The sequence below is a fragment of the Castor canadensis genome, chromosome 1 (assembly GCF_047511655.1).
Source record: "Castor canadensis chromosome 1, mCasCan1.hap1v2, whole genome shotgun sequence".
In the NCBI taxonomy this organism is placed as follows: domain Eukaryota; kingdom Metazoa; phylum Chordata; class Mammalia; order Rodentia; family Castoridae; genus Castor; species Castor canadensis.
In genome coordinates this window covers 95,142,564-95,165,875 of record NC_133386.1, presented here as the reverse complement: position 1 = coordinate 95,165,875, position 23,312 = coordinate 95,142,564, and the positions used below count along the sequence as shown (strand labels likewise).

The following is a 23,312-nucleotide window of genomic DNA, read 5'->3' as shown; positions in this document are numbered from 1 at the left end:
GGTAGCCAAGACTAGGGAAACAATAATAGAGGACTCCTTTTCAAATACAATTATTTATTTAACCAGAACTATACTGTAGAAAAATTAACAAATCAAAGATTTTCTATTTTGAATGCTAAGGACCATCTAATTTTAAAAATTACATTGGCCTTTTTATATTTAAAATTATTTGAGATAATGGACTATTAGAATTAAATGTTAGAAATATTCTGTGGTGCATCAGTAAATGTCTCTTGAGGGAAGGTTTGTTTATATACAAAATATGAATAAGTTAAATTTACAATATAATCTATAATTATCACAATAATTGTATTCATAGTTACAAGCTTTGTAGAAGTTATTTTGCTAAATTAAGTTTTCTCCCCTTAGAGCAAGGACTTAATTAGGTTTATGTGACAAATGCAATTAGGTGAGTAATCTTGGCTGAAATTCACTTAGTTAAAAGAATTACAAATAGTGTGTGATATAACAAGTTTTCATGAAGACAAAGTCTCTCTAGGTAAGTTATTCAAAAGGCAGAGGCACTGTTCTCTGAACACTGGTCTCTGAAACTTTATCTGCACTCATCCTTGAAATGTCATCATTTTATAAGAGTATGGGTGAATATAATTCATAGTATATCTCTTTATATGTAAATTCTTTTTTATCTCAGCATTGTTGCCATATTCTTTAGGTACATTCAGGAGTTACTTGCTCTGTCAGTTAAAAATCACAAGACCAGTGATGGAAAGACACATGTGGATTCAGACTGCTAGGAGCTGACCTGTGATTAGAATCAGGCCTTCTACTTCCAAGCCCTGGAACTCAGTTCTCTAGAGCACAATTAGAGCTTAGGCTTTGACTTGTCAGCTTTTTCACTTCTCTCACATCATCAACAGCAAAACACTAAATTCATGTGCATTATAAGCTATGTTAAAGGATAAACTACAGATATTCTTAAGATAGAAAATAATTTCTTGTCTGGAAAGGAAAACAGTTTTATAACTACATTTTCTTAACTGATCAATATATGTGGATTAGTGGTACACTAGGCATTTAAAAAAAACAATTTCCAACAGCTGTGTTTTGAGAATCCAGCAAAAGTGAAAATGAAAAACTCTTGCTATAGAAGGGGAATAAAACCCAAAGGAATATAGTGTCTCAGCAAGTATTTCTGGGAGGAGGATGGTCAAAAGGATATCAAATGCTACTGGAAGCATGAAATTGTTTTAACAGAAGAATCAACCTTATGTGTGAGTTTGTAAGAGAAAGGAAGTTGAAGAATCAGAGGAGGGAGCATGTTTCTACACATCAATTTCAGGAGAAGTTAGAGAAGGTCGGGATTGAAAGCATAAGCAGAGGAATTAGAATTAAACACTATGAGACAACTCTCAAATGTATAGAATAAAGAATGATATTGATGTAGGTGAATTTGTAGATTTCATGGCATTAACAAGAGGTTAATAGCTTGTATTTTCTCTGAGAGTAAGAGAAGTTATAATACCAAAGATTTGAGGGGAATTGCATAGATTAAGGACCTCAATAAAGCTACTGATCATGAATTTACAATAATACCAATGTAATTTTCTCTAGGAGTATTTAGTAATCTAGGCATAAGAGAAGAGATGGACATATGAATTCACTAGGATATTATTATTATTATCATTATACTGGAGGGTACATTGTGACTTTTATAAAATTTGTTACAGTACACCAAATATATCATGCTTGAATTAACCCCTCCATTGTTCTCCTTTTACCCTCCCTCCCCTCATTCCTGAAGTAGTTTCAACAAGTCTCATTTTTCCATTTACATACATGTTGTATACACACTATTTGCATCATAGGATCGGTTCCATTGGAAAGACAGTAGAACAAGACTGTTTTAAGTAACGATAAAAGAGCTACTGAACAGACAGACGATGGACCTGGACAAAAATTATATTGGGCACTGACATATGTTATATTCACCATGATTCCCTTGAAACAAAGGCTGTGACAGTGTCTTGAGCTCAGGTAGTTTTTTGAAAAGAATCTCAACATGCAACAGTGACAGAATAGAGAGAATAAGGTAAGAAACAAGGGAAAACGAACTGAAGTTTGCAATTTTTGAGCTATTTATCATTGTGGGCAACTGAGACCAAGTCCTGCTGGAGATCCTCTTAGGAACATTGAAACTGACACGTTCAACCACTAACTCCTGTCACTCTTTGGTGAAGAATTATTTCCAGGAGCACTAACTCCTTGCACTCTTCTATGCTGCCTTGCAAAGGTTAAACAAATTCTGGGATTCAGGAAAGTACTAGAGACAGAAATTTTTTTATTCACTTATTCGTATGTGCATACATTGTTTGGCCCATTTCTCCCCAGTGCCCCCTGCCCCCTCCTCTCTCCCCCACCCCCCTCACTTCCCCCTCTTCTCCAGCTTCGTTGAAGAGAAGACATAAGCAGTAATAAGAAAGACATAGCATTTTTGCTAGTTAAGATAAGGATAGCTATGCAGAGATTCCTAGCGTTGCTTCCATGCACAAGTGTATTGCAACCCAAATTAATTCATCCAATCAGACCTCTTCACTACTTCCCGGTCACCTTCCCATATTGACCTCTGTCATTTTAAGGTTACTATATTAGCTCCTCTACAGTGGGCACATCAAACACTTTCTAATTTTGTGTTTCCTACCTTTCCCTATTCCTCCTGTATGTGTTCTCCCCTTAGCATGTGACCAAGTCTAATAATATTACTGTATTTGTTTTAGATTTAAAGTCTGCATATGAGGGAGAACATACAATTTTTGGCCTTCTGAGCCTGGCTAACTTCACTTAAGATGATGTTCTCCACTTCCATCCATTTACTTGAGAATGATAACATTTCATTCTTCTTCATGGCTGAGTAAAATTCCATTGTGTATAAATACCACATTTTCTTAATCCATTCGTCAGTAGTGGGGCAACCTTGGCTGTTTCCATAACTTGGCTATTGTGAATAGCGCTGCAATAAACATAGGTGTGCAAGTGCCTTTGGAGTAACCTGACTCACATTACTTTGGGTATATCCATAAGAGTAGGATTGCTGGATCATTTGGCAGATTTATGTTTAGTTTTTTAAGAAACCTCCATATTGTTTTCCAGAGTGGTTGAACTAGCTTGCATTCCCACCAGCAGTGTATGAGGGTTCCTTTTTCCCCACATCCTTGCCAACACCTGTTGGTGGTGGTGTTCTTGATGATAGCTATTCTAACAGGGGTGAGGTGGAATCTTAGTGAGGTTTTGATTTGCATTTCCTTTATGGCCAGGGATGGTGAGCATTTTTTCATGTGTTTTTTGGCCATTTGGATTTTTTCCTTTGAAAAAGTTCTGTTTAGTTCAGTTGGCTACTTCTTTATTGGCTCACTGCTTTGGGGGGAGTTTAGTTTTTTGAGCTCCCTGTATATTCTGGTTATCAGTCCTTTGCATGTATAGCTAGCAAATATTTTCTCCTACTCTGTGGGTAGTTTCTTCAGTTTGGAGACCATTTCTTTTGTTGTGCAGAAGCTTTTTAATTTCGTGTAGTCCCATTTATCCATCCTTTCTCTTAGTTGCTGAGCTGCTGGGGTTCTATTGAACCCCTTGCCTATACCTATTGCTTCCAGAGTATTCTCTGCTCTTTTCTAGCGTCAGCGTTTTGGGTTTGATATTAAGGTCCTTGATCCATTTTGAGTTGATACTAGTACAGGGTGATGAACATGGATCTAGTTTCAGTTTTCTGCAGACAGATAACCACCTTTCCCAGCAATATTTGTTGAAGAGGCTGTCTATTTCCCATCATATGTTTTTGGCACCTTTGTCAAAAATAAGGTAGGATTCATATCCGGGTCCTTTATTCTGTTCCACTGGTCTTCATATCTGTTTTTGTGCCAGTACCATGCTGTTTTTATTGCTATTGCTTTGTAATATAGTTTGAAGTCGGGTATTGTGATACCTCCAGTGTTGCTCTTTTTGCTGAGTATTGCCTTGGCTATTCATGGTCTCTGTGTTTCCAAATGAACTTTAGTGTAGATTTTTCAATTTCTGTGATGAATGACATTGGGATTTTGGTGGGAATTGCATTAAACATGTAGATTGCTTTTGGTAGTATAGCCATTTTTACTATGTTGATTCTACCAATCCATGAGCATGGGAGATCTCTCCACTTTCTATAGTCTTCCTCAATCTCTTTCTTCAGAGGTTTGTAGTCCTCCTTGTAGAGGTCATTCACCTCCTTTATTAAGTTTACTCCTAGTTGTTAGATTTTTTTTTGAGGTTATTGTAAATGAAATTGTTTTCTTATATTCTTTCTCAATTTGTTCATTGTTGGTGTATAGAAAAACTAATGATTTTTATAAGTTGATTTTGTATCCTACCACCTTGCTGAAGCTGTTTATGGTGTCTAGGAGTTTTTGGGTAGTTTTTTGGGTCTTTGAAGTATAAGATCATGTCATCTGCAAATAGGGATATTTTGACCGTTTCTTTACCTATTTGTATTCCTTTTATTTCTTCTTCTTGCCTAATTGCTCTGGCTAGGAATTCCAGTACTATGTTGAATAAGACTGGGGATAGTGGGCACCCTTGTTAGAGACAAAGATTTGACAGTATCCAAGACTCTGTGAGAAATGTCTACCACCATTTAAACTGAGAACCAAATTAGACCCAGGGCATGTGGTATAAGGTGAAATAAACCAATGAGTTCTTACCTTACTTGAACAAATAACTTGTTATAGTAGGAGGAATTGTTTTACCACAAAAGTTACTGACATAATCTAAGATTCATCAGTAAATTGGGATGACAATGTTCGCTTTGTATGGTTCCTTCTAGAATTAAAAGGAGCCTTTACTATACAAAGTACTTAACACAGAGCCTGGGATGTAGAGTGAGACATTTAGATCAAATGCTTTTATATTATTGCTAATATATATTGAAAGACTCATTACTATTGTTATAAACTATCTGTGTTGGGGTATTTGTTCAAATTCTGTAAGTGGTTTCACTACTTACCTGAAAATAATATTTTGTATGCCAAGATGCTGCAGTTTTATTTGGAAGGTCATTAACTTTTCCCATGGTTTTAAAATTAGTTTCATGAAAAATAGGAAATGAGAAAATTTTATTTTATTTTATTTATTTATTTTTTCATTTTTCTTTTATTATTCATATGTGCGTACAAGGCTTGGTTTATTTCTCCCCCCTGCCCCCATCCCCTCCCTTACCACCCACTCCACCCCCTCCCGCTCCCCCCCTCAATACCCAGCAGAAACTATTTTGCCCTTATCTCTAATTTTGTTGTAGAGAGAGTATAAGCAGTAATAGGAAGGAACAAGGGGTTTTGCTGGTTGAGATAAGGATAGCTATACAGGGCATTGACTCACATTGATTTCCTGTGCGTGGGTGTTACCTTCTAGGTTAATTCTTTGTAATCTAACCTTTTCTCTAGTTCCTGGTCCCCTTTTCCTATTGGCCTCAGTTGCTTTAAGGTATCTGCTTTAGTTTCTCTGCATTAAGGGCAACAAATGCTAGCTAGTTTTTTAGGTGTCTTACCTATCCTCACCCCTCCCTTGTGTGCTCTCGCGTTTATCATGTGCTCATAGTCCAATCCACTTGTTGAGAAATGTAATTTGGTTTCCATATTTTCTCTATCCTTTGGTTAGGATTGCATTCAGGTTTCCATCAGGTCAGAATATTTTATTATAGTTTCAAAGAAATCTCCAGAAATGTTCTGTTAGTTTTGTTTTTTAATCTTACTCCTTCTGAATTTATCCAAACACCAAGAAGTGATCTAAATGTGCCTTACTTTATAATATCCTCTGATGTCAAGATTCTTTAATTCCAGTGTAAATCTTTCATGCTGCAATTTTGTTTTTACTTACTTTCTTTTCAGTGAAAAGAAAGGAGCAGCTGGTTACTGTTGTCAAGTTTCTTTTGTTTGGGATTTATTAAATATGCAACACATGAATATGTTTTTTCTTGTCTGGATGTAGAACCCGCCTCTTCTTTTCTACAAAGAATGATTGAAGTTAAAATAGAGAGAAGGCTTAGAGAGCATCTGGTCCTGATATATAATCTGATTAATTAATGCTAGTAAAAGTAGTATTAATTGTCATCAAGCATGCATCTGTGGTATATTGCCTGACATATTTCTTGCTCAACTACCAGTTGGAATATTATTATTTTTCTTATAAATGACAAAACTCTTTGAATATTGTTAGCAATTAGGACACCAAATGAAATTTTTCCCAATTTGCCATCTGCCTTAGTTTAGTTTATAATATATTTGCCTTATGGATTTATGTTAATGTTTTGTCAAGCAAATTATTGGTTTCTCTTATGAACTTGTTTGTTTCATGCTTAGAAATTCATTATCTACCATGCTCTGAGATGTGTTCAGCTACATTTTCTTCTAGTCCTTTAATATTTTTACATTCACTCTTTTATCTATCCAGAATTAACTTAAATGCAAGATTTCACACTTTATTTATGTTGTTTATTGTAGCATGTTTCACTTTGCTCTAATAATTCGTATCATGAATCTGTCACATACACATTGATGACATGATCAGTAGTTCTTAACTTCAGGTAAACTTGTCCTGTAGGTGGTATTTGGCAAGGTTCATAGTCATTTTTATCTGGGTACAGGGGGCCAGGGAGAAGCTGGCTACTGGCCTCTAGTGAGTAGAGGCCAGGGATGATGTACACAATGTACAAGAAGCCCCACACCAAAGAATTGTCAGTAGTTCCAAGATTAAAAGACCTTGATAGATATAGATAATGATAGATAGACAGACAGACAGACAGATATTTACTATGCTCCATTCTCCTTCCAGTCACACTCTCACCAGAAGTAATACTGTTCAGCCTATATTGCTATTCCCTACACTGAAGGGAGACTGAGAGACTGCCTCTGGCTTTGAAGAAACCCAAATACACTATATTTCCTGATATTTCTGGTCTGCTTTAAATGAACTTAATAGTTTAGAGCACAGGCTCTGTACCATGCTGTCTGAGTGTGCCTTAGATGCTCTGCTCAGTCTCTGTCTCATTTTCCTCATCTTAAAATGAGGGTAGTAATCATATTTGTATCCTAGGTTGTCATAGAATTTCAAAATGCTTTAACAGTGCATGGCACAAAGTAAATATTATAGAAGTATTTGATAAAAATTATACTGACAAGGTAAATAATATGCTTTTAATGAACTTTATTTGCTCAAAATTAGTCCTATTTACTTTTTATATTAAATACATACTTTAAAAATTCATTGCATATTTTTGCTCAATATCAATTTGAAGCAGAATGTTTCTTATTTAGCTTCTGCCATGTCACTCATCCTCTTGCTTCACAGCATAAACTCTGTCAGAGTATCAAATGTGTTTACTTTATTATTTTTTTTAATTTGGATTCACTTTTTTAACCATCATCAAGCTTGCAGATTTCCTTGTAGATACATATCCCTTTAACACAGACTGCTTATTTTTTCCATCTATGGGAATCATTATTTTTATTTTATCCTATTTTTGGGGTGCTGGGGATTGAACCAAGGGCTTTAAAAATGTAGTTCTATCATTGAGAACTACCCCTAACTTCAGAGGATTATTTTAAAATAAAGACTGCTTTCATTTTTAGAAACATCATAAGAGTCAATGATGATTTTGATGAAATTACATTTATCTTCTTGTGTCAAAAATTTCACTTCATTTTTTAATGCATATTAAACACCTCCTAACAAGATATTACATTGGATATGACTTCCTAACAAGATAAATACTTTCTTGTGTGTATTTTTGAGCCTCTTTATTGTAATTTTGTTTCTTTTTTTTGGAGGCTCTAGGAATTGCATCCAGGTTTTCATGCATGTTAGGCCATCATTCTTCAACCCCTGTTTCCCATTATACATGATCTCTGTATCACCTCTGTTCAATGACATTTTCTGTGATGTCAGAAATGTTCTAAGTTGTACAGTTCAATAAGGTGGGCACCAATGATCATACAAAATGTGGCTAGGACAATTGAGGAACAGTATTTTTAAAGTGTGTTAATTTCAGTTATTTTAAATAGCCTCATGTGGCCAGTGGACAATATAGCTCTAAAGAAACCCTTCATCTCCATTTTCAGTATCAAATCATCAACTTCATTCTGTCTTCACCTATTTCACTGAATGTGATTTTTGTACTTTTGGGTCATATGTATGTGTGTACGTATATACATTATGTTCCAGTGATGAAGTTATTTTTACTTCATTTATCATTTTTCAGTGTTCGTTGATGGTTGAAACTGAGCCACATGTATTTTTGTTTTGATATTTTGGTATTTAATGTACTATTTCTTAAAATTGGGTTCCTTAATATTTTTGCAAGTAAAAATGAAGTTCATTATAAAAACAAGGAATAGAAATATATAGAAGAAAATAAAAATAATCTTAGATTACTCCTACTCCTGTGTGTATGCCTTTGAATACGCACATATACATACACAGTAATAAACTCAGTTAAATTCTTTTTATATGTGATATTTTATTTTTAAGTACTGATTGTACAAATAATAGTGATTTATTGGTAGAAGAAATTTGAAAAACACTGAAAAGTAAAGTGAAGAAAGCATCATTTATGATCACCACTTTAATTGTTTTGGATTGTTTTCTCCCAGTATTGTCTCTAAGACCCATAGGAAGACAGGTATGCAGGTAGATATGTTGATAGATGGATGGACAAAATATATTTTTTAAGAAACCAAAATTGTATTATAAATGTGCAGAGTATACTAGTAAATGTATACACCGTTCAAATGGAAATCAAACAAAAAATGTGTAATTATTGTTATGTGTCATCCACATATAATTAGTGACCTTTTTGAACATTTTTAACTTTAAGGTAATAAAAATTGCTATAAGTTAACACTTATTCACTGAATTTGTTAATTTGTTAATTGTATTTTACTCTTTATATCATGAGAATTTCCCTATACTATAAAATAAGATTAATAAACATTATTTTAGTGGCTGCATCATGATCTATCCACTGAATCTATGTAGCATAGTTTATTTAATCAGTTCCCTGTTTCTGGGCAATTAGAGTTTGTCTCTCCCATAACTACTGTAAATACCAACGCATTACACACACTAGTGTCTTAAACTTTTCATCTCTGATCATTTCCTTAGGATACATTCTTACAAGTGAAATCACTGGGCCAAGTGAAATGAATAGATTTAAGATCCTTGATATGTATTACCAAATTGCCCTCCAGAAAGTTCTTTGATGCTTATAGAAAAAAAATAAATAATCCTTGTTCTAATTCCACCCTTTAATCATTTTTACGCAGCTTTTCTTTGAACCTTTAAACTTCTCTTTGGTTTTAGGACTCAGAATTGGTTTTTTTTAATACATGTTTCTTTCAAAAGATCAACAAAGTAATCACTTGGTTATAAATATCCAAACAATGTAGCTCTCTTATTTTTTCTTATAAAGGTTTTCAGATACAACATTTCTCATTGTATAAATTGTTTCTTTCTAGGGTGAACAAGGAGCAAAAGGAGACCCAGGTCTGGCTGGCCTTAATGGACAAGATGTAAGTCTAATATTCTTTTTTTTCTGCTATTCTGTTTACATTTTGTCACTGGAATGTGCTGTTCAATGCTATTAAGATTTGACAGTCCTTGGCAGAACTAGGCACAATCAAACAAAATTGAGGGTCAAAGCAGTTTTTTACATGGCTTATCATACAGCAATGAGTGTGTTTCTGGTTTTATTATAGGTACTTCTTTGGCTTTATATATCTTATATGGCTCTTTCTTCTTCTTTGATGTTATGAGATTACTTTTTTTTTTTAAGGTTTCTTTTCTCCTTTTTCTTCTTACTATATTCTACAGTGACCTGTGCTCCCGCCCATCCTTCCACCTGGATCTCCCTTTCATGAGAGGTCTGTGTTGGTAGAATTGCAGGATGAAAGAAAGAGAAGATGAGAAGGGAAATAGTATCTGGATTACCTATTCCCAAAAAACAGTTTCTCACCCCCAGGAATACTATACCTGTGACACCCTTGAGTCCCACTCATCTTTTCTCCCCCACTCCAGAATGTCACTCCAGTCCTTAGAATGAAATTTGAACAGTAGCCCAAATCTGTGCTTTTCTCAGAAATGTAGTCTTATCTCAAGTCACCAAACTCACCATTTGCTATGATATGCTAACTTTGCTGAGGGAAGTATCCAAAATGAGAATTATTTGCCCTCAGTTTCCTATTCTCATTTATATAAGTACAGTTTGAGTTTTTGTTTTTTATCATACATTGTTTCCTGCATGGTTTGTCTCCTCAGTCATTGTCCACAGGACTCTGAGGAGTTCGAGGAACATGCAGGTGCAGACTCAAGGCCTGGCTTCTCCTGCAGTGTTTTGGAGAGGCACTACATATCATGGGGCAAAGCCACAAATAAGTTTTGACAGGACTTGAGAGGTCACATTATCTGCTTTTTGGGTAAAAGAATATGGAAGCTCTGCATGAGGTTAAAATTAGTCTCTAATGCCTAGAGGTGTTAAGAGACCCATCTTGTATGCCATAGCTCAGTTGTTACAATGGGAAGGGAGGCTGAAGACCAACCTTTGGGGACTGTGAAGGAAGTAAGAGGATCCCTGAGGGGAGTTCCTCCAAAAGAGAAATAATCACAGAGGTTAACACTGGCATGAGGCTCTGAGCCCCACATCTTGGCTCTCTTGGTTTGTTCCCAGGAAACAACACTTTCTTCTTCACTCTGACCATCATTTTTATTCCAGTCCACTTCTTTTTTTCTTTCTTCTTTTATTTTATCATTTTTACATTTACTTATATGTGTATACATTGTTTGTGCCCCTTTCCCCCCAATAATGGGCACTAGCACGGTACAGGTAGCATATAGCTGGACATCTCCCTTACCACCTGCATGTTCAGATACTGATCCATGCATTTAAATGGAGCACCTGACTCACCTTCCTATCCCTGTACTGGAGGACCTGTACAGTGGTAGGAGTTCTGGAGTAGAAGGTCAAGTCCTAGCATGTGCCCCAGTTGTGTCACTAGCTGAGTAAATCACTTCTTAAAGTGCAAAATGGTAGAATTAGAATAGATTCTAAAGTCCCCATCACTAGAGTCCTATGCTATTTACACAAGGAGGTTAAGCTTAAAAACCATGATGAGATCTGAAGCATTCATTCAGGTTTATTAAATTCCTGCAACATGGAAGACACTGTGGAGAAAGCAAACCCTGAAAACAGTGGGAGGCAGAGTATAGGAAATACTGGATTTGAGGACATCTGTCCTTCCTGGGCACAGAGGAGAGAAATGGCCCACTCTTTCAATGATGATTCATTTTCCACTGTGTTCTGACATGGACACAGTTTTAGCCTTTGTCAGGTTTTCTGTTCTTTCTTTTGTACTCTTCAAGAGAACAAGGACAATGTCTTAGAGTCCCTAGTACCTAGTTAATTTGGGGATGTGTTCAATACCTATTTGCTAAATTTTAGTGTGAAAAAACTGAGCATTGTTATTGTCTAACATATCAGTAATGAAAGCCTAAATTAGGATAACAGTAGAAGCGAGTGACAGAGGTATCGCAGAGATAAGGATGTATATAACTCAGCACTTCACTGGAATGAAAACTCAAAATTACCTCAATGTTTTGACCATTATTTATGGAAAGGATATTATTAGCTTGTTAGAAATGTAAGAGCCTCAAAAGAAATAGACTGTAGTGATACAAAAGATAACCAGGCTCTCTGAGATAGAAAAGTAAAACAAAAGTTTTTAGAAGTGCATAAAGATAACGTTGGACCTGAAGTAGGGAGCCAGAGAAAGGGTTTCTTTAAGCATTTTAATAAAACGAAATGTTTCTTATGTTGTCAAGAGTAAGGCAATTGGATTTTTAGAATTAATCAACTGAAATACACATACACTTGAGGCCCTACTGCATGTGCAAGGGCTCTGGCAGCCACTGTACGAGTTCCAAACCTGACTAAGAGCAGAACTGCTAGAGATGGTGAGCATTTTTTCATGTGTTTTCTGGCCATTTGAATTTCTTCTTTTGAGAAAGTTCTGTTTAGTTCACTTGCCCATTTCTTTATTGGTTCATTAGTTTTGGGAGAATTTAGTTTTTTAAGTTCCCTGTATATTCTGGTTATCAGTCCTTTGTCTGATGTATAATTGGCAAATATTTTCTCCCACTCTGTGGGTGTTCTCTTCAGTTTAGAGACCATTTCTTTTGATGAACAGAAGCTTTTTAGTTTTATGAGGTCCCATTTATCTATGCTATCTCTTAGTTGCTGTGCTGCTGGGGTTTCATTGAGAAAGTTCTTACCTATACCTACTAACTCCAGAGTATTTCCTACTCTTTCTTGTATCAACTTAAGAGTTTGGGGTCTGATATTAAGATCCTTGATCCATTTTGAGTTAATCTTGGTATAGGGTGATATACATGCTAAGATTCCACCTCACCCCTGTTAGAATAGCCATCATCAGCAACACCGCCAACAACAGGTGTTGGCGAGGATGCGGGGAAAAAGGAACCCTCTTACACTGTTGGTGGGAATGTAAACTAGTACAACCACTCTGGAAAAAAATTTGGAGGCTACTTAAAAAGCTGGACATCGATCTACCATTTGATCCAGTAATACCACTCTTGGGGATATACCCAAAAGACTGTTACTCCAGAGGCACCTGCACATCCATGTTTATTGCGGCACTATTCACAATAGCCAAGTTATGGAAACAGCCAAGATGCCCCAGCACAGACGAATGGATTAAGAAAATGTGGTATCTATACACAATGGAATTCTATGCAGCCATGAAGAAGAACGAAATGTTATCATTCGCTGGTAAATGGATGGAACTGGAGAACATCATTCTGAGTGAGGTTAGCCTGGCCCAAAAGACCAAAAATCGTATGTTCTCCCTCATATGTGGACATTAGATCAAGGGCAAACACAACAAGTGGATTGGACTATGAGCACATGATAAACGCGAGAGCACACAAGGGAGGGGTGAGGATAGGTAAGACACCTAAAAAACTAGCTAGCATTTGTTGCCCTTAATGCAGAGAAACTAAAGCAGATACCTTAAAAGCAACTGAGGCCAATAGGAAAAGGGGAACAGGTACTAGAGAAAAGGTTAGATCAAAAAGAATTAACCTAGAAGGTAACACCCACGCACAGGAAATCAATGTGAGTCAATGCCCTGTATAGCTATCCTTATCTCAACCAGCAAAACCCCTTGTTCCTTCCTATTAATGCTTATACTGTCTCTACAACAAAATTAGAGATAAGGGGAAAATAGTTTCTGCTGGGTATTGAGGGGGGGGGAGCGGGAGGGGGTGGAGTGGGTGGTAAGGGAGGGGGTGGGGGCAGGGGGGAGAAATGAACCAAGCCTTGTATGCACATATGAATAATAAAAGAAAAAAATAAATAAAAAAAAAAAAAGAGCAGAACTGCTCTGAGCACTCAGTCTAGTGAATACTGTGACCTTTCTCCTCAGGAGGATCCTGCGGGAGTCTTTCAAATGCCCCAATCACAGAGATGCTATTTCTTTAGCATCATAATTGTTTAATATAGCTCATTAAGAACACCATAAAGCATAACAAAACACATTAACTTTTCTCACTTGGCTACTTAATTAATACGTAGATGGTGTTGTTTTCCTTTCCTTAATTTCACCAAAGATATTCAGGAGTCATGACCAGGAAAAGAGAATAAGTAATAAAAGTTCTGCTTTTTCTCCTTTACTATCACTAGAAATGAGGAATCAAGTGATGTTACTGCACCACTGGTAGTGGTGGCGTTAGTACTGTATTATAGTTTGTAAAATGCTTTCACAAGAAATTTGAGATTCTGTCCTCTTTCAGCTTTTGAACTATTTAGAGTAGGGAAAGTAGCACTACTGTTTTCAGAGACAACAAAGAGAGGCTTGGGAAATTAAGCAACTTTATTTTGCAAAATAGTAAAATCAGCCTTTAACCTTAAATGTTTGAAAAACCTCGTTTTTTCCCACTAAATCATGCCATACATCACTGCCTGTTTTTCAGTGCTAAAAGCTGACTCTGCAAACCAAAGTAATTCTGTGTTTATGATGGTTTATTCTGCCTGTCAATAAGCCCAGGTATACATTCATAAGGAATGAAGAGTGTTCTAATGGTATTTCAGTCCAAATTAAATTCAAGTCACGATGGCAATTGTAACTTCAGAAATGCTCAGGTGGAATCCATAGTGAACAAACTCAGTGCACCAGTGCACTCCTTTCTAAGTTACTTTACAAGTCACAGTAAGTTGGAATGATTTCATATTCATATTAAATGAATTGAAACAGCCTTCTTTCTTGAGTCTTTATGGTTGCATATTACATTTAGCTTAATGTCAGTGTATCTCATACCCGTGTCAACTTTCCCAAAGTATGGGCCAGCTCTTTTTAGAGAATGTAAGCCTTAATAAAAAGGGAAACAATCAGTACTTCAGTCTTTCTCAACAGGGTACTATTGGCATTTTGATCAAGACAATTATTTACTATGTGGGACTATCTTGTAAGAAGCAGGATGTTTAGCATTCTTGGGGCTTGCCAACCAATATTAAATTTTGTTGTCATTGGGACAACAAAAATGCTCTGGTATCATTTCATATATTTCCTTGATTCTGTGTGTGTGTGTGTGTAAACTTTTGATTGATCTCTATGGTATTAATAAACATATTTCCCTCCTAGTTTAAATAATGCATATCAAACATGTATTGCAGTGGTCAAAAATTTAATTGCTAGACTTTAACCTTCAGAATGTAAAATCTCATTTTTGCATATTCTAGTATATAATTAAATTATTTTGACTGTGGCCTAACCTGAGATACATTCAACAATGCTATCTTAGAACAGACTTGAGAGGGAGTATCATGAAGTTATTATTGTGACCTTTGAGTCCAAGTTACCTGGATTCAGATCCCAGGTCTACTGCTGACTAGATGGAATACAACCTTATTTATCATCTCTGCACCTCTGTTTCTTGATTTGCACAGTTGGGCTCTGAAAATGAAATGTTATTAATATTAATTGTACTTATCTTATAGGGTTTTTGGTAGGATCAAAAAGTTCCTGTACATAAAACATTTAGAGCAGTGTCTAGCATGTAGTAAGAAATATATAAACATTTACTGTTATTAGAAATGGTTAAACAAAGCAAATTTAGTGCTAATAGATAGCTTTTTATTTATTTGTTTTCATAGGGTTATATAATCTTAGAAAAGTAGATTTCAGTCATTGAGTTTAGTCTTCTCTGCATCTTTACTGTGGTCTTTCAAATATCCCTTATCAAAATTACTGCATCTGATGTTTCTAGAATAATCATGTTAATCTCCTTATACCAGTACAGTCTGTACTCCTAAATATAAAAATTCTGAAATTATAAAGCCAGAGATATCAGCTGGTGACAGCTGCTACTGTTGCTAGGAAGTAAGATGCAGTCAGTGGAAACTGGGACAAGGAATTAGTTAATGGGTTAAAATTTTTTAACAAATAGCATTCTGTCACATCTTCTGATTTTTTTAAAGATGCTACATCCCATGAGTTAGAGGGTCTTCCAATAAAAATTTCATAGCCTACTTGCTTTTTAAAATTTCCATTGTAACAGTATTCTTCAGCTTCAATTTTGACTTTAGAAAAGAATTCCTGTCTCCACATTAAATGCAGAGTCAACTGCTATGCTTTTGAGAATCTTTCCATGAATTTTATTGAAACTCTTAATAGATACCCATCTCATTCAGTCTTCAGTTCAGAGTCTGTTCCATTTTGACATGCATGGTGTCTTTTCTCCCCAGCATTCAATAACCGTTGAGAGTAGCACCAGTGTGACAGGAGAAAAAGATGCACTTGAGAAAAGCATTACTGATCAGCTTCTCAGAGCCTATTAGGAAGCCATGGCCTTAACAGCATTGTACCTTGTCACAGAAGGACATGAGTTACATGAGTCCACTGCAGTGGCCATAATAGTAGAAGCTTGATGAATACGTACCTCTCAATTGCATTTTATTCTATATGAATTAAAGTACACATCCATCAAACTGAGTATAAAACAGCAGAAAGAACTATTAATTATCCCTTAAACTTGTACTTAAAAAATAAAAGCAACATTTGTTAGAGCTTGCAATGTACTAAATATTTTTATAATATGAGGTTCTCAGAATAACTCTTCAAACTAGCTATTACTTATACTTAGTTTATGGGGGTGCTTAAAACTACCCAAGATTATGCATATAGTGCCATTGCTCTTCCAATTATCCTTTACTCCATCTTGAACACATCCAGTAGAATTAGCCATCCTAGGAACTGCTCCCTTCACCCCAGCTATATACTTCTATGATAGATGCAGTATTCACAGTGATTCAGTTGATTTGTAATTGGTTGCATCATCTCCTCATCCCCTTCCTGGCCACAGTTTTGATTGAACCCAGGATAGTTACCTGACTCAACTACCAATAAGTCTTTTCCCTACAAGTTAAAATTGGTGTTAATTTATCAGGTAGGAATCTTTAATTTTTTTAATCTTTAAAAAGCTTTAAGTTTATGACTATTATTTTATATATATATAAAATAAAGTGGTTGTGAATCATAGTTATAGCTGGGACACCAGTGAATCCAGAACTCAATGTAAGAACTAGAATCATCCTTCCACTAGAATCTTCCTGGGTGAGTCTCCCTATTCCTTCCCCCCACTCCAGAATTAACCATTAGCCTTCTGTTTTCAAAATTACCTTTCCTATTCACATATTTATATAAGGAGTAAAATTTTTAATCATACATGTTTGTGGATATTCAGTAACTTTTTTAATAAATGAATCTCAGGATCTTTATCAGCTATTTCTTTTTTCGTGTTTGGCTTTTTATAGTTTGCATGAGCAAGAAGAGAGAAAACCTCTTTATAATAAATTTCTCAGTGCAACCTCCTATCCATTTATATTTGCCAAGTACAAATGAGCCTCAATACTTCCTTTTCCTGGTCCCTGCTCCCAGCACATCTGCCAGTCCTGCCTCCCAGTATGTGCCAACTTTGATCACAGCCATCCTGCTCTCTTGTCTAGAAAGCTGTCATCACCCATTTTCTGCTTCCAGTCTTGGTGCCTGATATGTATGTCCTAGGTTATAGCAAAAGTGATTCTTTTAAACTGGGAGATCATGTTGTTTTCCTGTTTAAACACACACACACACACACACACACACACCTAAGTGACTTAAAAAATTAAGTCTTCCACACCAGGCCTGAAATTCCCTACTTGCTGATCTCTGGCCAATCTGGATTTAATATCCCACTCCTTACCTGTGTGCTGTTGACCTTTCTTTTGCCTTGGGGACTTGTGTTGACTCTTCCCACTTCCCTCACACTTACCTCCCACAGTCATTGTGTGGCTGGATCCTTCTGAAACAACGTCACCTGCACACAGAGGCCATTTCTGGACACCCTACCTGAAGTAGCAGGTATTCTCTCCTTCACTTATCACATTCAGTCTACTTAACCTGCTTAATTTCAGTCTCACTCATCTTACTACGTGCATTCCACAAGGGTGAGACCTTGACTTTGTTAAAGAAAAATATTATTCTGATACTTACTTTTTTCCTTCTGGATTTTTTATTAACATACATTGATAGTATAAGGGAGTTTCCTTGTAATATTTCAGTAGGTATGACAATATACTTTGAACAAGTTCACCTCCTTGATTATACTCCTCCCCCTTTTTCAGATAGTTTTGGTGGGTTTCATTATGATACATATATCTATATATATATAGATAGATATAGATATATGTATATGTATATAAAAATCCTTTGATACTCTTCACTCCCAGGGCCCTTTTCTTTCCCCCTCCTCCCTCCCACTGATCCCCATTCAACATTCCTCACTATTATTATAATCATTGTCATCACCATCATTATTTTAGGTCTAGATTCCACAGATAAGCAAAAATATGGGCTATTAGGCTCTTGAGCTGGATTTCTCTCCCTCAACATGACGATATCCAGTTCTATCCATTTTCCTGCAAACAACATAATTTCATTCTTTGCCCAACAAATAATGAATGGATAAAGAAAATGTGGTACATATGCACTTTTTTTAATGGCAAGGAAGATTTTTTTTTTATTCAAGAGCATTGCCATGGGGGAGAGGGTCCAATAAGGGAGAAAAACCAGGCTCAACTCCAAATCCAATAAGGAAAATGGGGTAAAGGAAAAGGGTAAAATAAAGAGGGATCAGTGAATATGAAATTACAAAGAGAAGACATCAAGGGTGGGATAAGACTTGCTAAACTTTTCTAAAAGAATTCTTGCTAATACAAGTAAACAACTTAGATATCGAAGGTCAAAGTTGAAGAGCGGGTATCAAGGGTGGGGGATGTTTTCTAAACTGACTTTGCAAGATTTTTGCTCTAATCAGGCTGTGCAGACTAAGATCAGGAAGGTGGTCCAGATCTAGACTTAGTTGCAAATGGGGCTCAAAGGAGCATGATTGAAGTTTGGTCATGAAAAGAATATTCATCATCAGTTTCTTGTTCTTCTGCATCTCTAAAGCAGTATTATCCAATAGAAATATAACAAAACTCTCAAATTCAAGACAAATATAAATATGTTACATTTTCTAGTAGCCCCATTAGGAAAAGTAGAAAGAAACAGGTGTACATACTTTAAATAATAATTTCACTTTTCCATCACATCCAAATGTTATTTCAACATATAATGAATATAAAAATTATTAATGAAATACTTCATATAATTTTCAAATACTAGATATCAGAACCGATGCTGGGAATGTAGCTAGCATGTGTAAGGCCCTGGTTTCAACCCCCAGAAATGCAAAAAACAATAAATAGAACCACCAGATATCATAAACCTAATCATGTTTTAATTTCTTAAAAGTGCGTCTCAATCAGATGAGTCATATTTTAAGGGTCCAAATGCTAAATGTACTTTTGTCTACTATATTGGAAAGTACAGGTCTAAAGGCTAGAAGAGTGACTGCACATAATATATATAATAAATATTTATTCGATAAATGGATGAATGAAAGAATGACTGAAAAAATTCATCCACAGATATAGTAATTGTCCCTCCCATGTGGTACTATGACTGATAAAAATTCATCCACAGATATAGCAGTTGCCCATCCCATGTGGTACTACCCCCAAAGGATATTCTGATGCCAAGTTTTACTCTAGAAATAAGTGTGATTGTTGATTCGGGAAGGAATGGATATCTCAAGAGAATGCCATATGATAAATACCATTTAATTTTTCACTCCTCCCTTTTCTATAAATATTCTGAAGTAGTGATAGAAAAATGTGAGTTATATCTACAAAGGCATTTATGCAACTGTAAAGTTTTTTGGCTAATTAGATGTTGTTTTCATCCATTAAATTTTCTTCTTAATGTATGAAACTACAGGTTTTTCACATTCTCTGCAACAAGATTATTTTAAGTATCCAATTTTCCTTTGTTTCTTTCAATCCCTCATTGGTTTATATATTGAGTAGCTACATGTGATGTCATTAGGCATTATTTATTCACTGTAAAACGTTAGGGCATAATAATAGCTGGATCCCTCAGCTAGAAGCAATACAATGCCTAGACTTCCTGTTCATTATGTGGCTTTAGAATATTTCTTTCTTTCATTTGTGTTCCTCCTTTATCCCATGTATTAAACTAGAGATGAAGGAAGGTATTTTTTTCCTGTTTACCACGCAGACATGTTTGCACTGTGAACACATCCAGCTGATCCCTCCAGTGAAATCTATTGTGGTATTCATGAAAGCTGTCATTTCTGAGTCAGATCTACTAAATACACATTAAAACACACAACAGTCCAGAGGATTTGTAAAAATATTTATCTGATATTCTGTCTATGTCTTATGTAGTTCCATTTGATATCTTTCTAAGTCCAGGTTTTAAAAAGGAAAGGAATTAGAAAACTAAAACATACTTTGAAACAGGGACGATATTGTATTTTAGTTCCAGCATTGTGAGTGGCAGAAAAAGAATATATCTTTCATTTCTTTTCCCCCTACAATTAGATTTCTTGACAGAGACATAAAAATGTTTTTGATTTAACTCTTGAAATTTTTGGCAAGCTCTATAAAGGCCAAATCAATGCTAAATCAGAGGTATTTACAACATCCACAAATTTAATCCAAAGTGGATACTTAAAAGCTCATATAGATCCAAATGATGTTCTCCCAGATGGTGAATTAATGTAATTTTAGCAGGAAGCAAAGTTGCACAAATATGCAGTATTGAGGACTCGTGCTGGTTTAATGTATCTGTACCCACCACAGCACAGATGTTGCTTACCATTTTAGTGCCAGTTGTCTTTATTTCTCTCTATGCTACAAAAGGAAGAATGAGATTTGGGAGTTCATAAATTGTGATTTATTTTGTTTCTAATGACTTGTTAGAAACTGAAGCTTTCTGTGAACTGTATATGGAAATTATATTGGTTATATTCTCTATACAGGGCCTGAAAGGTGACTTGGGTCCTCATGGTCCACCTGGCCCAAAAGGAGAAAAGGTATTGTATCTACCCAAAAATGTGCCAACTTTATTTTAAGAAAACTCTGGAAACTTATGTAATAACTTCTTATTGATACTTGTAATTGACAAAAACATTTAAAAATTAGCCAAAGCCTATTACATTAGAAACATCTGAACAAGAAAAGCTTTTTGGTTTATTTAATTAGTTTGGAAAGACTAAATGTACAGTTATGAGTCAACATTAATGCATGTTTATAAGATTTCCCTTTTCTTACCCTTGCTTAACAGCATGAGCAATTCAATCACTAAACTAGCAAAGGTGTTCTGTGTCAGGGAACTCAGCCAGTAACACCAGCCACCACCTTAATTAAGGAATATTGAAAGCAAGAGTAGTGTTGAAGAAAGCCATTAGGTGATCCCAATTTGATAAGAATTGTTTATGTGTGTGTTTTATACTACATTTTGTTCTCCATTCTCAGCACATTTAGAAATCCTTGTGTGTTTTCAACATTTATCTCAACATTAATGATGATCTTGCAAATTGGTTCTTTTTTATTATTGTTATTGTTATTATTGTTTTTGTTTTTTTTTATTTTTTATTATTGTTTTATTATTCGTATGTGCATACAAGGCTTGGGTCATTTCTACCCCCTGCCCCCACCCCCTCCCTTACCACCCACTCCGCCCCCTCCCTCTCCCCCCAAACCCCTCAACAGCAAATTGGTTCTTAATGACTGGTCTAATCTACACCAAAGTTCCTTAACAATTACTGGTTATTTTATTCTAAAAAATAATAGATATAATGCTAAGCCTTAACTTTTGAGATAGCTAAATTTGATGAGAAAAGAGAAAATTCTAAAGACACTCTCAACATGAGAATGTAACATCCTCATGCCCTGTGGCACACATCATGGGCATGTGGATTCCCTAATGTCCAGCTGAAGAGTCACACCAATGATTCTTGTCTTAATAACTGAGAGTTCTTATGAAGTATATAAAATTTCTGAGACAGTAAAGCAGGGCAATAACATGTATTGAACTTTTAGATTAACCACTTTTTAAAGGTTTTGAATAGTCAACATACACACCTGGAAATTTGTATTAACATAGGTCAGCAAAGCAATTTTAACATTTGAAAATACACAAATACAGGAAAAGCCTCTTACAGTTGATGGCAAGTGTGATGCCGATTCAGCAGGGCTTAGACGAGGCCGTGGGAACCGTTGATCGCAGCTGGGAGGCATGAATTGGGGAGATCCACTTATTATTTCTGCTGATCCTCCTACTAACTTTGTCAGAAAAATTATCTATCACTGTGACACTTCCCAGCTGCTTCATTGGCAAGTAACCATATTTGAAAAAATACTTTTTCTAATTTTGGATTAGTAATCAAAAGAATAGGAAATTAGATTATTTTAGTTTTTCAAAACAAGTTCTGCAAAAACATGAGGATGAATGAGGCATTTTATATCATGAATGCTAAAGGGAACACAATAAATTTTTCATTGTGCAGAGTCAGTGCACAAAACAAATTCTATTTTTGTCCCCTTCAAAATTTACCTATGTACATTGCTTTGATACTCAGAAATTCACAAATAATGCATGAAAAGGGGCTATGGGTAATTGCAACTTTTATTTTATTTTAGGGTGAAATGGGACCGCCAGGACCACTGGCCTTACCTGTGAGTATTCTTGAAATGAAAATTCAAAATTGAAATAGGTTACCTTACTGATTATTCATACTGCATCATGACTAAACTAGAATCTAAATCATAAAGTATTTCACGAATTCAAAATGACCTCAGAGTATATACAACCAAGCATATATGACCCAAGGTCATATAGGTACTTACTACAAAAGACCATACAAAATATCTAGCCTGAGTGATTTTCTTTTCCTTCATATGGCTCATAATTGTAACCCTGAGATGTTTGATTTCATATTCTTTTTTTAATACAAAATGCACTAAGAATAAATGGAAGCAGACAGCTCTATTTAGTGTAAAAACTGTTTTAAAAAACTATAATCATCCAATAGGTAAAACAGATATCTGCTTCAGCTGATTGTTACATTTCCCCAAACCTGTCCAAGACCATTGTTATTTTCCTATGTGATTTGTTTCTAAGATTTGCAAATCATAGAATGGCAATATTTCAATAATAGATTTAAGAGAGAAGTTTGTAATGTGCATAAAATGGAATGGCACTCAATTGGTTCATCACTTATTAAGCATTTAATCATAAAGATATAATGCTTTTATATTTAGATATAATTTACAATTACAGATATTCTTCATAGATCATTAAAGATTCTCATTTAACTTAAAAATTTGGTCTAAGAAAGATTCTAATTTTAGTGGAAAATAGGAAAGTTTTTTTTAAACATCATTTATAGCCTGCAGTCTCTCAGATTTTACATTGATATTACCTAAAGACATAAATGAAACATTAAATCATCAGTATTCAAAAGCTTATCCTGATCACAGAAGGTCAAGCTTAAAGTTGTCTTCCAGTGATCTGGATGGAGTGCTTCCTGTTAGCAAAGCACAGGAATCTCAAAGGCTGTGTGATTTTTTTATAACATTTGTATTTATCTGGGTACTTGGAAATCTCATTATGAACAATATAATAATAATGTCTTACTCAAAAATAAACTTTACAACTGTCATATAAAGGAAAAATATCTCTTGATAGGTAAGAAACCTAAGGAACCAAATAGCTGATTTACTTGGGAATAACCAAATTCAATTTACAATGGAATTCTTTCTGTGCTTCAAGTTTTTATATTCAAGATGGAATAAAAAATATTGTAGACAGAGTTTT

The 23,312-nt window shown here is 35.3% G+C and overlaps 1 protein-coding gene and 1 pseudogene across 4 annotated transcripts in view; one reads left to right on the top strand and one right to left on the bottom strand.

The window, feature by feature from the left end:
* The window catches only part of Col19a1 (collagen type XIX alpha 1 chain), a 336,038-nt gene that overhangs the window by 123,238 nt on the left and 189,488 nt on the right, over positions 1-23,312 (top strand). For all 4 annotated transcript variants that reach the window (XR_012449953.1, XM_074080460.1, XM_074080453.1 and 1 more), the window contains exons 12-14: positions 9,495-9,548; positions 20,473-20,526; positions 22,136-22,171. Coding sequence is in view for 3 of the 4 variants with exons in the window: in XM_074080460.1 (XP_073936561.1) it covers positions 9,495-9,548; positions 20,473-20,526; positions 22,136-22,171 (144 nt within the window). In the remaining variant the exon portion in view is untranslated. The remainder of the gene's footprint in view (positions 1-9,494; positions 9,549-20,472; positions 20,527-22,135; positions 22,172-23,312) is intronic.
* On the bottom strand, positions 10,264-10,384 carry LOC141416422 (small nucleolar RNA SNORA73 family; annotated as a pseudogene).